Genomic DNA, 15751 nt, shown 5'->3' with positions numbered 1-15751 from the left:
GCAGTTCCTCACATACAAACCCTCTACGCGGCCTATTTTCCAAGTAGTACAGGTTAGGTTCCCCGTCTTCAATATCCACTCTATTGATATTGTACGTTTTCATAGACCAGATAGGATCTGTAGCACGTTTACAGGTGTCTCCCTTGTATTCACCTGGTTGATTTAAATATCTAACAATCACGCTTTTTTACGATGGGGTCTGCTGTCTCCAATACAACGGATTTCATATGGATTGCTTCGACTGGTCTCTTATCGGGTAGTCTCGTTGCTTTGTGGTTCATAAAGTCAACCACCCGAGGAAGCCGTACTACCTATTTGGTGTTTCAGTGGGGGGGCCCCAATTCTAAATCGCGTGAATACTGGTGTGCAAACAAACGTTTGGCTATGGAGAGATTGAATCTCTGGACTATAGCTTAACTTCAATGTTCCCCAGCCACACCCCTCCTTAACTCGACATTGTGTTTGGCCAGCAGTTGTGACATGGCACCCATGAATTCCCTGGCCTGGATCGACTTGCAACTCTGAGGGCCACTTCAGCGGACTGCGTTTGTATATGCGCTCGAATCTGTGGGCTACTTGAGTCGCATCCTTCGTGGTTAAGGGTTCGGCTTCCTTCCTAGCAGCTGGCTACGTGTACAACTGTCACGGCGTACTTGTAGGTTTTACCTCTGACGGTATCGTGTGGAAGAAACAATAGGTCTATCCATCGTTTTGTATCCATCAGCGATAGAGACGTCTTATTCAAAGTCAACCCATATATCTTATGCCCGTCACTACGAAGTGTGTTCATCTGGTGTTTGAACGGTTTCTTCTCGAATAGGGCCTGTTTGTAGAGTGTATGCTTGATATGTCGTTTCACCACATTCTTTTTCACACCTTTAGCCTTTCTTATTTCAGCGTTGTCTCCTTTCTTGATAGAATACACCTTAGGTCTCAATCCAACATGTTCAGTGATTGGTGTGCCTGCACATTCATCCTTCATCTTACCTAACACCTTTTAATTGACTTGGCTGTGCATGGGGTGGTCTCTCGCGTAATCGCTGGTATCATACAGATGTATTTTGGATTTCATATCCTGGTACACATGATCGGTTTGAATTTTCATCAGCAGGGAATCAGTATCCGTGTACAATACCTCGCACCTGTCACCGTATTGTTTCTTGAGCTCGTTACAGTAAAAATCATACATCAGGTGTTTGGATAGGTCTAGAATGCTCATACCGACATAGACCGGCCGATTTAGTTTAATGTGACTCTTTTTCATATGTATAGAGCCAAGTCATCATCCAAAATAGTACTTCTATTGTACGCCAGGCTTGCTATCAGTTTCCTAAGCCTTTCTTCCTCACTCAACCGGACTAACTTCACATTAACGCATTTTCGTAAATTCTCTATCATTTTACTACAGAGATGTTCTCTAGTTAGTACAGGTTTTTCTCAAAAGTCATCAGTGGCCAGCTTTCTCAGGTCCATGTTCATCCTGATGTATTGTTCCATCTAGGGGCTCTGGTCAAACTTCAGTGTTCTATGTACTTTATCAGCTTCATGCCCCCTGTCGGTAGATATTGACTCATAGCCCAGCCGTACAGGTTGTTGGCATTGAGGTAGAGTAGGTGATTTGTAGGTTTCTTACTGTTGTAGCCTTTCACATACTTGTTGTTACCTTTAGCATAACGTTTTGATACCATAGAAATACCCCTACGTAACCCTTTACCAAGCGATCTAGAGATGACAACAGAAACTGAACACTATCTATGAATTTCAGCCCATTTAACGAAAAGGATATATAACTCTCCATATTGTTTGGGATACAGGTTATGTGGCCTTCTACGTTTGAAATAGCCTGCATAATCAAGTGTGAATCATACCCGCGTAGATTGTGAAACACCACTGGGATATGAGTAAGTTTAGGATTTATTCTTAACTTCAAATTACACTCATTATGAGCTGCACCTCTGTATTTACCAGTAATGTGACAGTGATTTCTAACTGAATCTCCGGTGAGAGGTTTACAGCATACATGACAATGTGTGCTTTTGTTGTGGGCTTTCCGATCTGCTTACGTCATACGCATTGGTGTTTTGTTGCACAATGTTTTCTTGATTTCTTCTTCTTCGTGTAGTAAACACTTCAGAAATTTACCAGCCACGTCTGGGGATCTATAAATAACAGGAGGGTTAGTTTGGACATCACAACGAATGACAAACCCACATGCTTCCTGCTCTTGACCTTTTTGTGTGAACTTTTTTTTAGTGAATTGAACTACTGTATCGATTGGTTTAATGATCGCTTCGAAGTTGGCGTAGATAATGTATGGTATCGGTAACTGATTTTGTGGTTGATAAATTTCAAGATATGGTTGTTTTCTCTTGGCATATCTGTCCTTACGGCTGTCTCCCCTACACCTCGGCTATCATCCCTTTGTGAATCGAGCAGATCAGCCTTAGAAAACCTGTGAAGGCACCTTTCACAAAAGTGATTCTTTCCCCCATGTTTCAAATGATCGTACAACAGTCGGCTAAAATACTTTATCCACGTGTAGTGATATTTTTCACTTTGTTGTATCATAAATATATTGATCGTTCTACACCCATCCTTATACAATAAAGGACATATCCTGTGCACTATTACTTTTCTACCTTCGTGAACGAATACATTTACGGCTAAATCTGGATTCTGTTTTTCTATTTTTGTGCACTGAGAGATATGGGTGGGTTCATCTATACCTTCCCAATTTATCCCATCATCTTCCAGATAACTGGAAAGTCTGTCAGAATGTTTTTCAGCAGGAAACTTGGCAGATCTTATCATTGTCCTCATACAAATATTACCCTGGTTTTTAACATTAACCATAGTGTGTTTTTTCTTAAAATACTCAGGCAGGGGTAAGTACGATCCACCTCTCAGCGGTACATAATTTGCTATATCCAGGTAGATCATATTAATCATATCAACAACCCAGCCAGACCCCTATTAGTGTAACGTTCTAGTGATTCTCGAATTTTTTCAAATGATCTGTCAAGGGAAGAGTTGATAGTATCTGGTTGCGTTGTAACTTCCTGTTTACCTCTGAAGTAAACATTGGTGTATTCAGATGCTCCATTTGCCTGCTGTTTCTCTAGTGTCATACCTAACGTGAGTTGAAATTTAATACCTCTTAAATCTTTCAGTCCTCCGTTCACTTTATGAAATACCAATTGTTTCATATCTTCAAAGTCTATATTTCTTTGAACTTTCATCTTCCAACTTCTCAAATATTTTCCTATAGCATGCTCAGTAGGCGTGAATTGTAATTGTAAAGTTTTTTTTTTCTTTAGTAATTCCATGAGCTCAGACTTCCTCATAAGTGAATACCCTTGCATTCCACGTTCACAAGTTTGATTTATTAGCTCTTTCACAGTAGGTGTTTTTTGATACTTTAAACCTAATAAATGTAGTAACTCATGTTTCCTCATACGAGAATACACTTGCATACCACGTTCACGTGTTTGCTGTAATCATGTTACAGTGTTCATACTTTATGTGAAACATTTCTCTAAATGTACATCAAGGAAGTAATATGCGTTGTGTCTCAAAGTACATCAAGGAAGTGATATGCATTGTTTACCACCGTTGTCAGAGAGCTATCACATGATCACAGTGTTAACCACTGGATAGACCTGTTAACTGAGATTATTGGGGTCAGTCCTGAGTAACTCAATCGGTTAAGGTGCGGGCTTATCGTGTTATCGTGTACAGTTGCGCAGCTGTGCATTGCTACAAATGCACGCTTTTACTCCTTTTTTCAAACTTTCTGAGGGGTTCCCCCCTCCCCCACCACCACACCCCCTGTTTACAGAGATAGTGTTTATGGAGATTGAAACACATAGTAGGGGAATCCCCACACCCTCTGTTTATAGAGATTGAAACACATAGAGTAGGATAGGGAATGGTGAGTTTTGGACCACCCCCATATAAGCCATCTAAGTTAAAAGGATTTTTTTAGACCCCACAGTCACCTTATGTGAACAAAGTCACCTTACGTAAAAGCAGACAGAAAGTGCCTGTTCTTTCAGAGTTTGTGAAAAGGGGGTCTAGATTCGCGTTATTGGTGATTATATGGCTGATATGGGTGTGGTCCAAAACCACCATTCCCTATACTACTTACAAAGGTTCAGAAACTTGTCAGGCATTTAGTCATCAGTGCAATATTGAGAGCATTATTTTCTTGTTTTTTTTAAAAATCCTAAAATATTAAATGAACTCTCTGTCTGGAACTTCAATGAAGTGTACTCTCTTAAATCATTAAGCCCGAGAGCCACTTCACTGCTTAATAACTAGAACCTCGCGCTGATTGCCTAGTTCACTGTGGCGAGACTAATTAACTCATTGAGCCCTGGAGCCGCTCCACTGCCCAACATCTGGCACCCCTCGCTGACTGCCTGATTGCTGCGACGAGGCTACTTAGTGCTAATCATGCCTGATTTCCCTGGCAGGTCTCGGATATGACAGTAAACTGTCTAGTCTCACAAACAAGTACTGATTATTTAATTGTGTCGTAAAGGTGTAAATGGAAAAGAGGCCGATGTGAATACATATAGATATATAGATCTTTATTATGCATGAAGGCCACCACCCCATATACATATAACACATACACAATCAAAATATATTGGAACATGATGTAGAACAATTAGGTGTTTAACAAAGTCTGTCTCTTTTTGTAAGCAGTATATATATATTTGCATACATTTAGCAATGATACCCTGGACGCTGAAGATAACAAGCTTTTGAATATAAACATATTTGGAATTCGGTTATAGACATGTGGAAAATAACGTAGTCTTTCTTTAGAATAATACTTGCATACTAAAAGGAACATATATTACAGCATTTCATGTAATTTATTACCTGTGTCTCTCATACCCCTTTGCCAGTGTGTGCTGTATTTTTATCAACACCTACACGGTCTTTGTACGTACGAGATGAACAAATATACAATTTCATCGTATGGACTGAATTATAATATATTATTTATAATAAAGTTTAAAAAGAGGGGGGCTTGCATTATAATCGTCTATATTTTTTGCCAATACATTGCTCGTGCTTACTGACTATTTCAAGGAAAGTATCAATAGGTGTGTAAGTAACATGGAACATGAGATTTATAGTTTGTCACTTTGTTCATCTTAACTTAACGCTGTAAACATACATCACCATTCATACACATACATACTGCATGATACATTTATCATTACTCGATGCAAAACAAAGCTTCCCATCATGTGATGGGATAAAATATCCCGAATGTAACGCACTATATCTCAGTTACTCATTATATTGACTGATACTTTGACCAATCGTATTGTGAGCACTTGTCAAATTGGAATGGCAAGGTGATGGGGCGTGGCCTAAATTTCTGAAGAGCACGTTTGGACACTCAAAGTGATAGGGTAGAGACTGATTATTGGCTTTATACCATTGGCTATGTTGTGTTTCGGCTGTATCAACTATCATGCAACAATTTGTGTATTGTAAACATAACATCAGTTACTGTAATGATGTATGAAAGAAACACATAAGACATATGGGAGTAGACTGACACTATGATGAGTGTATTTGTTCTTAGATGGTGAACACACATGTCTTAGTATTTTGGAAATATAAAGAATAACGACTGAAATGCAACAATTGAAGAGAATGAGTGAATTTAGTTTTACGCCGATTTTAGCTATATTCCAGCAGTATCGCACGGGCTTCACACATTATGCCCAACAACTGACGAGAATGGTATTCGGTACCATTTGTACAACACAACTAGTGCATAAAGCGTTATCGTCCTTGGAACAAGTCTTTATGGTAGGCCTCAAAACAGTCAACACACAAAAACACATCACAGCTTGAACATCTGCATTTGATGTCTCGACGTTTGCCAGTCCGTTTCATTGTATGTAAGACATACTTAAACCAAATGATGTCCCTCTCATATCATTGTGAGAGATTAAATTGTTCAAAACATCTATGTCAATGGCAGTAAAGACGAATTTACGCACATGCATAATAATCTATGAAAGAAGCATTTTCGCTGATACATTGCTAGTGTATACTGAATATTTTAAGGAAAGTACTAATAAGCTAGTCTGTGACTTACATATAACAGATTCAGTTTGTCGCTTTGGTTTATCTAGATTTAATGCAGAAAATATACGTTATCACACGAACATACATGCATACATATTGTATAATGCTATTCCTTGCACTTACAAAAGACAAAGGGTCATTCAATATGGTCCCTGATTTGTTGTCTATGACCAATCGTATCATGAGATACCTGTCACACTGGAAATGACAGGTGATGGGGCGTGGGCTAAATTTCTGAAGAGTACGTTCGGTCACTAGACAGCTTGGATACAGATTGACTATTGGTTTGATCGTTGACCAATCGATATGCTAGATTTCGGCTTTATCAACTCTAGCTATCATGAAAAACTCTGTGTATCGTGAACATACATAATCGTAAGGATGCCTGAAACGTACACTTAGGACTAACAAGCACTTTGACGAGTTTGTTTACTTTCTTTTTTTTCGGGAAGCGCTCAAAGCGCTACAATCCGATTATTTTAACCCCGAATAACCCAATCCAATCATTGTGTAGAGATAGTATTCATTTGCATATACTTTTTGCGCACACTACTTGTACATCAAACAATGGCTTGCTGAACATTTCAATATAAACTGTACATTGTTACGAATAAATATCATAATTCAAGTACATGTATTATAGAATTAATGTATTATAGAATTAAAAAAAAGTAACACGATACTGATTTATTGTGATGTATACACTTGTAGTTGAATCTCCCCAAATATTTATGAAGATGGGCATACTTATGTTTTGAAAGCAAACGAGGTTCAGAAGATTGGCAATGGGCGTGACTCCACAAAACAGGTTGTCTTATGATGTAACAGCGCATAAGTTTGTTTTGTCACGGGACAAAAGTTTACCTGAACATGCATTCGACCAGAGTCTGTTATTTTGAGGTTGAAAGAGGTGTTCATTTATTTAGTGTTGTCTGATTGAATGATTACATGCATCAGTTACGTAACTGATATATTATCCTCCTTTTATTGACGATGGATCTGATACACGTGATCATTACACAGGATAAGATAATTACGGAGATCAAATACAAACATTTCTTACACTATGCTTACGTAAATTGCATTGAAAAATCACATTTCAAATCAACATGAAACTTTCAAAAGCTTGATCAAAACGCTTCAGTTACCTTTGTATGACTGATGTGTAATATATATATTATGAGTCAATGCAAGAGTTATCATTTCATATTTGATTACGTAACATTATCAACTTTAGAATTATGAAAAATGAATAGTCGCAATTGAGCTAGGTCTAAATTAGTTTATTTCAAATCTATACGAACATGGGTGTAATATAGTATTGCTATTTATGTCTACAATTCATTGTATAAACTATTACAATGAATGGATGAACGATTTAATTTAGAAGAAGGTTTTGTAACCTTGTCATCGTTAATTTAATCAATGTGCAAAAATAGTATTTTAGTATTCACTCCCAATGACGACTAACAAACACTTACCTCTTGTAACAACGTCTCATAACCCCCTTTCTCGGAGACTTGTGTTCATTTATATGTATAAGCCCATGACATTGCTACCAATTGTTATCAAAACACTTGAAAACTTCTTCTGATTAACACAGAGAGCAACCTATCTCATAAAAAAAGCTAATCTTTGATCAGTACTGCTAAATTGATTGAAATAATAGGCACAGTACGAATTTAAAATGTAAAACGCACATGTGAGTCTCTCGCTGAATGAGAAGTGCTTTCTGGTGACGACCATGTGCAGCTCTCGCTGAATAAGACATGCTTTTTGTTACTGCAGCTCTTGCTGTGAGAAGCTAATTAATTTGCTGCACATACGTGTCTCTCGGCCTTAATGAGTTAAACAATTGAAATATAGAGTTGGCGTACCTGCAAGTAGAATCCACTGGCAGTCTCTAAGAACAGATTCAAGCTGGCCTGATTTTCTCCACGCTTCACATTCTGCAAGAGAAAACATTGTTTGTAGTGTTTGTATATGTGCAGGTTTGGACATTTGGACCACAATACTGATACTGACAGTTAACGTTGGCTGTCAAAGATGATGTAATGGTAGGGTTAACTTTTCAGTAGAAAGTTGGCTTGTTGGGACTTGAGTGGGCTGGTCCATTTAGTTCTTGAGGGGTATAAGATCCATCAGGCATGCTTCTTCCACAGTGTCATGTAATGGGATGGGCTGCTGCATGGGCTTCTCATGAGCAGAGGGATCAGTCCAGGCATTCATTCATTTTCCAAGCATGGTCTTTACTGAATCAGAATTAAAGATAAGGGATATAAAAGGTCATACTATTTTTGACTCTGGTTTAGATATTTACTTTTTTTATTCAGACCTTTGGAGGAAATATTGTTTCTATTGATTGTTGATTTTATTTTTGGAGCTTGAAATAAATATATTTTGTTTATAAAATCTTGTGTTTGGTGTCATTGTGGTTTTCAACTCCTGAATCCTGAGGACCTGAGGACCCAAAACAGGGTAGTCCTGGTACAATGAAATGACATGACATGCCTATAGAAAAAGTACAATTCTTAATTGTACTCATACAGCATGCATGTAACTGTACAAAGGACACCTTCAGATGGGGTATATACATAACTGCATATACATAACTGTTATCAACCTGTCTCCAGTTTTGCCTGTAGTGAAGTAGGTTCCTTCCAAAATCAGGTAGAACTCTGCAGTGACTATTCACTGATCATTTCTAAACCTTGGTTTGGCAGTACACATTTCAAAACCTCACATCAAGTTCAATTTCAACCATTTCATAACCTAGGTTTTGAAATGGTCATTATTTAACCTGATATGAGGTTTTGAAATGACCAATATTCATGACTGATACAACTCAATCTTGCTATCACTGATCATAAAATATTACATTATTGAAAACTTCCAATATATAGAGGTGATAACTGCTTTCGAACCCGCAACATTTCACTCTCTAGCTTGGCAGCTTTATCCACTAGGCTACAAAGGATCCCTGTGTGAAAGAATGAGATTGTTTGTCAGTATCAACCATGGGTTCCTCACAAGATGGGTACTGCAGGCAGCGCAACTGCAGAACACAGATAGCATGCGCAGAGCACATGTAAAGAAAGGTAATAACTGTCAGCTGTATTCAGTTGACCCCATCATTTGTGGGTTGTTCCATCAATGTTGTTCTGCACAGTACATGGACACAAAACATTTGTACAACTTGCAAATGATAGTCAAATGTGTGTTTTACATTCATGATGTTGGATCATACACTCCTCCTCATTTATGTAGCAGATGCAAACCCTCAAAATCTAGAAAATGGAGACCTTCATATGGATCAAGTAGCCTATATGTTACTGTACAATGGACACCTTCAGATGGAGTCAGGTAGCCTGTATGTTACTGTACAATGGACACCTTCAGATGGAGTCAGGTAGCCTATATGTTACTGTACAATGGACACCTTCAGATGGAGTCAGGTAGCCTGTATGTTACTGTACAATGGAAACCTTCAGATGGAGTCAGGTAGCCTATATGTTACTGTACAATGGACACCTTCAGATGGAGTCAGGTAGCCTGTATGTTACTGTACAATGGACACCTTCAGATGGAGTCAGGTAGCCTATATGTTACTGTACAATGGACACCTTCAGATGGAGTCATGTAGCCTGTATGTTACTGTACAATGGACACCTTCAGATGGAGTCAGGTAGCCTATATCTTACTGTACAATGGACACCTTCAGATGGAGTCAGGTAGCCTATATGTTACTGTACAATGGACACCTTCAGATGGAGTCAGGTAGCCTATATGTTACTGTACAATGGACACCTTCAGATGGAGTCATGTAGCCTATATGTTACTGTACAATGGACACCTTCAGATGGAGTCAGGTAGCCTATATGTTACTGTACAATGGACACCTTCAGATGGAGTCAGGTAGCCTGTATGTTACTGTACAATGGACACCTTCAGATGGAGTCAGGTAGCCTATATGTTACTGTACAATGGACACCTTCAGATGGAGTCATGTAGCCTGTATGTTACTGTACAATGGACACCTTCAGATGGAGTCAGGTAGCCTATATGTTACTGTACAATGGACACCTTCAGATGGAGTCAGGTAGCCTATATGTTACTGTACAATGGACACCTTCAGATGGAGTCAGGTAGCCTGTATGTTACTGTACAATGGACACCTTCAGATGGAGTCTGGTAGCCTGTATGTTACTGTACAATGGACACCTTCAGATGGAGTCAGGTAGCCTGTATGTTACTGTACAATGGACACCTTCAGATGGAGTCAGGTAGCCTATATGTTACTGTACAATGGACACCTTCAGATGGAGTCAGGTAGCCTGTATGTTACTGTACAATGGACACCTTCAGATGGAGTCAGGTAGCCTATATGTTACTGTACAATGGACACCTTCAGATGGAGTCAGGTAGCCTGTATGTTACTGTACAATGGACACCTTCAGATGGAGTCTGGTAGCCTGTATGTTACTGTACAATGGACACCTTCAGATGGAGTCAGGTAGCCTGTATGTTACTGTACAATGGACATCTTCAGATGGGGCCATGTATCCAATATGTTACTGTACAATGGACACCTTCAGATGGAGTCATGTAGCATGTATCTTACTGTACAATGGACACCTTCAGATGGAGTCATGTCGCATGTATCTTGCTGTACAATGGACACCTTCAGATGGAGTCATGTAGCATGTATCTTACTGTAAAATGGACACCTTCAGATGGGGGTCATATAGAATATATGTAACTGTATCATGGATACCTTCAGATGGGGTCATATAGCATATGTGTAAATGTATAACGAACACCTTCAGATGGGGTCATGTAGCATGTATGTACATGTATAATGGACACTTTCAGATGTGGCTGACAATTGATCTACATCCATTATCACTATGACAGATCTGAATCAGCTCTCTACAAATTGTTTCCCATGAAATTGGATTCATGTACGAATGTCATTATCAACATCAGTTCAACATTTGACATGGATATTTTAGAGTGAAATTACACAATTGTGTAAATTTGCACACTAATGTACAGTTGAACCCTGTTTATCCAGATGTTTTGGTTTCACTCAAAAATCGTCCGGATAGCGAGACGTCTGGTTACGTGTATCAAACAAGCAAACCGTGATAATTATGTGAAAGCGAAAAAATTGCCTGTACGTATATCAATAAATCAACAGTCAATAGTAATAACAGTGAATCATCATAACATATAAGTGTATCGATAATACATGGAAGGTGGAACACAGGTTGCCATTTGTCAGGTTGTCTCGGACGTAATCATGTTGTGTGTAGAGCTTCAGATTGTAAGTTAGATGAAAAACAAAAATCGATGACAAAAAATCTCTATTTTGTCAATTACATATTCTTTTTTTTTAAATCTTTAATGAACATAAGTTTCGTTTCACATAAAAATCATCTGGGAGGCGGGGTTTCCAGATATGTGGGGTCTGAGTGAACAGGGTTCGACTGTATAATTATATACACATACAAAAGCAAAATAGCTATGTGTTCGCATGAGGAAAAGGATGAGGGGGTCCTCAATTTCACCTGAGAAAAGCTTGCAACAACTTTGTATTGACTCGCCTCTACCTGAAAATACCATTCTGAGGCTAACCTGTTTGATGTGGGCAGATGAACAGTATATGATTCTAACAGCAAGTATTCCCGATCCTAGTGGATCAGTTAATGGAGACCTACATTATATTACCCAAGGGTGAGGAGCTAGATCTTGTAATACTAGGAATTTTCCAAACTGTTCTGGTTCCATGGATGGCATACATATATCAAACTAGAATCACGAAGACACACACTGCAAATACTTGAACAGAAAAGCCGCCTACTCAATTGCAATGCAAGCTTTGTGTGATGATCAAGTATGTATTCTGTGATATAAATAATAGTTGCTCGGGCCATGTCCATGACGCAAGAAGTAAAATCAGATATCTTTCACTAAGGCGTGCCTGGAAATCTGTATCCTCAGTTTCATAAACAGGTAAACCTCCCAGGTAGAGGTTATAACCTCCCAACTGCATCAAGTGTCAAATGCCAAAAAATGTCCCAAAAGAACATGATCTTGAAAATAAGGTCAAAATCACCAAAAGTGACTAGTGTCTGCATAATCCCAAAATGTAATAGTTCATGAGATATTGCATTAACAAAAATCAGGACACATGTACACACACACATGCATACGCACAGATGGACGGACATACAAATGCCACTGAACACATAGTCCCCTGTTCCACATTGTGGCGGGGGACAAAAAGTATTCTACTACACACTCAGTAGGGCCTGGAAGAGCATCTCATTTGCAATGTAACAGGTTAGATACTAACATTTGTAACTATTCTACCGACAGAAAATAAGGGAACCAAGAAATTGAATGTAGATGACTTTGACTGTGACAGGGTCCGTTATCGTGGCGAATCTCCCAAACGCAACATCCAGTGACAATGGAATTTCGCATAATGCATGCCCAGCACGTGCTACACGTGCATACAGAAGTTAACCACTGTAAATGTAATGGAGAAGTCGCAATCACTAATGCAATAGAGATTGACACTTACTGACAGAAATGCCTCCGAGGCAGTATCTCGGTGAAGCAACAAAATGGAGAATTGTGGAGATGATAGAGGGGGGGACATCATTATGTGAAGTTGCCCGGCAGATGGGTAAATCAAAAAGTGTAATTTCACGCCTGTGGGATAAGTACCATCAAACGGGTGGGGTTGCAACGAGACCTGGGCGTGGTAGACCAAAATCAACGACACCACGACAGGATCGTCTCATTACGTTAATTGCTCTACGCGATAGGTTTAAATCGGCCCCTGCCATCAATAGAGAATTCCGCACACTCACTGGAAGATGCATTTCAACCTCAACCGTTAAAAACCGACTCTATCAAGCTCGTCTGAAAGCAAGACGGCCTTTTAAGGGTGTCACCCTTTCAGCTCACCATAAGCGCCAAAGATTGGCATGGGCTAGGCAGCATCAGGGACGGGCTATGCGTCACTGGTGTTACACCATGTTCTCTGATGAGTCAAGGTTTTGCCTACGATTCACAGATGGCAGAAAACGTTGTTGGCGTTGGAGCGGGGGAGCGATATGCCAGAGCAGCAATTCTTGACCATGATCGATATGGAGGTATAGGTGTGTCATGGTGTGGGGTGGGATTACACATGACAGACGATCAGATTTGGTCATCATTAACGGAGCCATGACTGGTCAGCGATACGTTGACCAAATATTGCGTCCTGTCGTGGCTCCATTGGCTAGAGTTATCGGCCGAAATTTTGTATTCCAAGATGATAATGCCAGACCACATCGGGCCCGAATTGTCTCCGCTTATCTCCGACAAGAAGGTATCCAGACATTGGACTGGCCCTTTAAGTCCCCAGACCTGTCCCCAATTGAACATCTGAGGGACGTTCTTGGTCGAAGGGTGTACGCCAGGGACCCAGGACCCGCCAACCTGGCCCAGCTTGGTGCAGCTCTCCAAGAGGAATGGCGGGCAATACCACGGGCAACCATCCGGAAATTGATTAACAGCATGCCATCAAGGTGCCGTGAATGTGTTGCCCAACATGGTGGACACACCAGATATTGAACTTGACACCTAAAATTGATTTAGTGGATATTTAAAGCAGTGTCAAATTCGCTATTATTTCATTAGTTCCCTTATTTCTTGTCGGTAGTATATTATAGAAGACCATGTGATCCTTTTGCAACAAATTGATACCAAATATTGGTCCTCATGATCACACTGTTGTTTTATGCAGGTAAGTATATGTGTCAATTGCAATGGACTTTTTCTCTTTGGAGATACTGTCAGCCATAAACTCTGGCTGTACGACAGCATAGTGAAATAATTTATTCCTAACAACTTGTGGAGGATAAAACAATTTAACAGTCATTTTACATGCTTAGAATTTAAAAAACCCTTTACAGAAACTTAAACCTCAAAAAACTGTTTAAAAGTATATTCATTGCTTAGAGGACACCAAAGCGAGGCCGTAAGGACTTATATGCAACAAGATGTTGTGTCGACTATCCCTACAAAATGGACATGCACAACATCCAACAACACACCCACTGAACCAGTTGAAGCTCTGGCAGAATCCAAAGGTGGCCCCGAGGACATAAATGCCCCTTAGAGTTCATACAATGTCCATTCCTGCCAAATATGTTAACTCCAACTTTAACTTTCACTTAATAAATTCTGAAATTCTGTTTTCCTTTCCTCTGAAGAAAGTATACTGTACAGGTCACAAGGTGCATATCTCTGAGATTTTATATAACATAACATATATAATATAAACAACTGAAAGAAAAAAAATCTTCAGCCAAGACAATAGGATGCTGTCATAAGTTTTCAACATATCTCGTTCCCGATCACATAAGGAAAGAGGATTTGGTTAGCTGAAAAGGTTTGGTGTCCTCCATGGGGAAATGAGACATTCACCTGAGAGAGCATGTAAAGTAATTACAGTGCACTCTAATACAGACTGGCTTGGAACCAACTAAAAAGTCTGAATTAGACAGCAGTCCGAGTTACACATAAATTTCCCATAAAGAATGATTACATCCGGACTGTAATTTCAGTCCGGTATATACATCAATCCAAGTTGGACAGAGTGCACTGTACATACTTTTCTTTTATTGGCTATTATTCAAAGTATCATTTTAAAATGATATATAAGTAATGACCATGGCTCTGTTTGCGGCAACACAGTTTGTTTTTTCAAACAAGAACATGTTATGTTTTATTTCAAAGATATATATGTTCTTATCTGAAAATGTAATAAGAATCAAAAACATCAGTAATTGTAAATTTAAGATTTGAAAATTTTATGAGAAGGAAATTTGGAAAAATCTGAGTATTTTAGATGTTTATATACTTACCTCTTATCATCATCATATGCATATTTGCCTTACTCTTCGAAAACAGACTGGATAGAACAGTGATTGCTTGGGAGTCTGCAAGCAAAGCAAAGACAAGAAGAAGTAGAGTGGTGGGATGGTGAATCTCCAATCTGGTTGCCCTGTTAACTGATTCTTTGCCACAAAGTCCCATGCGAGTCCCAAATGGACAGCACCATGGCGAGGCTGCTCAAAGTGGATTCTCATGATGTCTAGGGTGTGAATTTCACTAACTCGTGCAGCTGTGGCCAAGGCTGAAAGAAAGACTGTCTTCTGGGATAACAGGTCAAAAGATGCCTGACCTTGTAAGTGTTGCAAAACAATGTTGAGGTCCCAAGCCGGTTGACAAAATTTCACCTCCTGGTCCTCATGCTTGAAGGTTTTCAGTAAGGAACAAACCTATGAAGGTGAGTCTCTGAGAAGGCACCAGGTGTGACTTATCCCAATTGATCAACCAACCTAGTTGAACAACCGGAGAGTGAACTCCTTCTAATTGACAAGCCTTTGACAATCCCAGTGATTCATAAGGCAATCATCTATGTACGGACGGAATTCTATACCCTGCAGATGAAGGAAGCGAGTAATCGGAGCCGTGATGTGTGTGAACAGCTAAGGGGCTGAAGATATTCCAAACAGAAATACCCACCATTGGAAATCCTGGCCGTTGAAATAAAAACCAAGGCACTTCC

At 39.4% G+C, this 15751-nt stretch overlaps 1 protein-coding gene across 2 annotated transcripts in view; it reads right to left on the bottom strand.

Moving 5' to 3' along the window:
- LOC137273701 (nonsense-mediated mRNA decay factor SMG7-like) overlaps positions 1 to 15751 on the bottom strand; it is a 523786-nt gene that overhangs the window by 453411 nt on the left and 54624 nt on the right. For both annotated transcript variants that reach the window (XM_067806500.1, XM_067806501.1), the window contains exon 5: positions 7998 to 8069. In XM_067806500.1, the coding sequence (XP_067662601.1) occupies positions 7998 to 8069 (72 nt within the window). The remainder of the gene's footprint in view (positions 1 to 7997; positions 8070 to 15751) is intronic.

The sequence above is a fragment of the Haliotis asinina genome, chromosome 2 (assembly GCF_037392515.1).
Source record: "Haliotis asinina isolate JCU_RB_2024 chromosome 2, JCU_Hal_asi_v2, whole genome shotgun sequence".
NCBI lineage: Eukaryota > Metazoa > Mollusca > Gastropoda > Lepetellida > Haliotidae > Haliotis > Haliotis asinina.
This window is presented reverse-complemented; position numbering and strand designations above follow the sequence as displayed.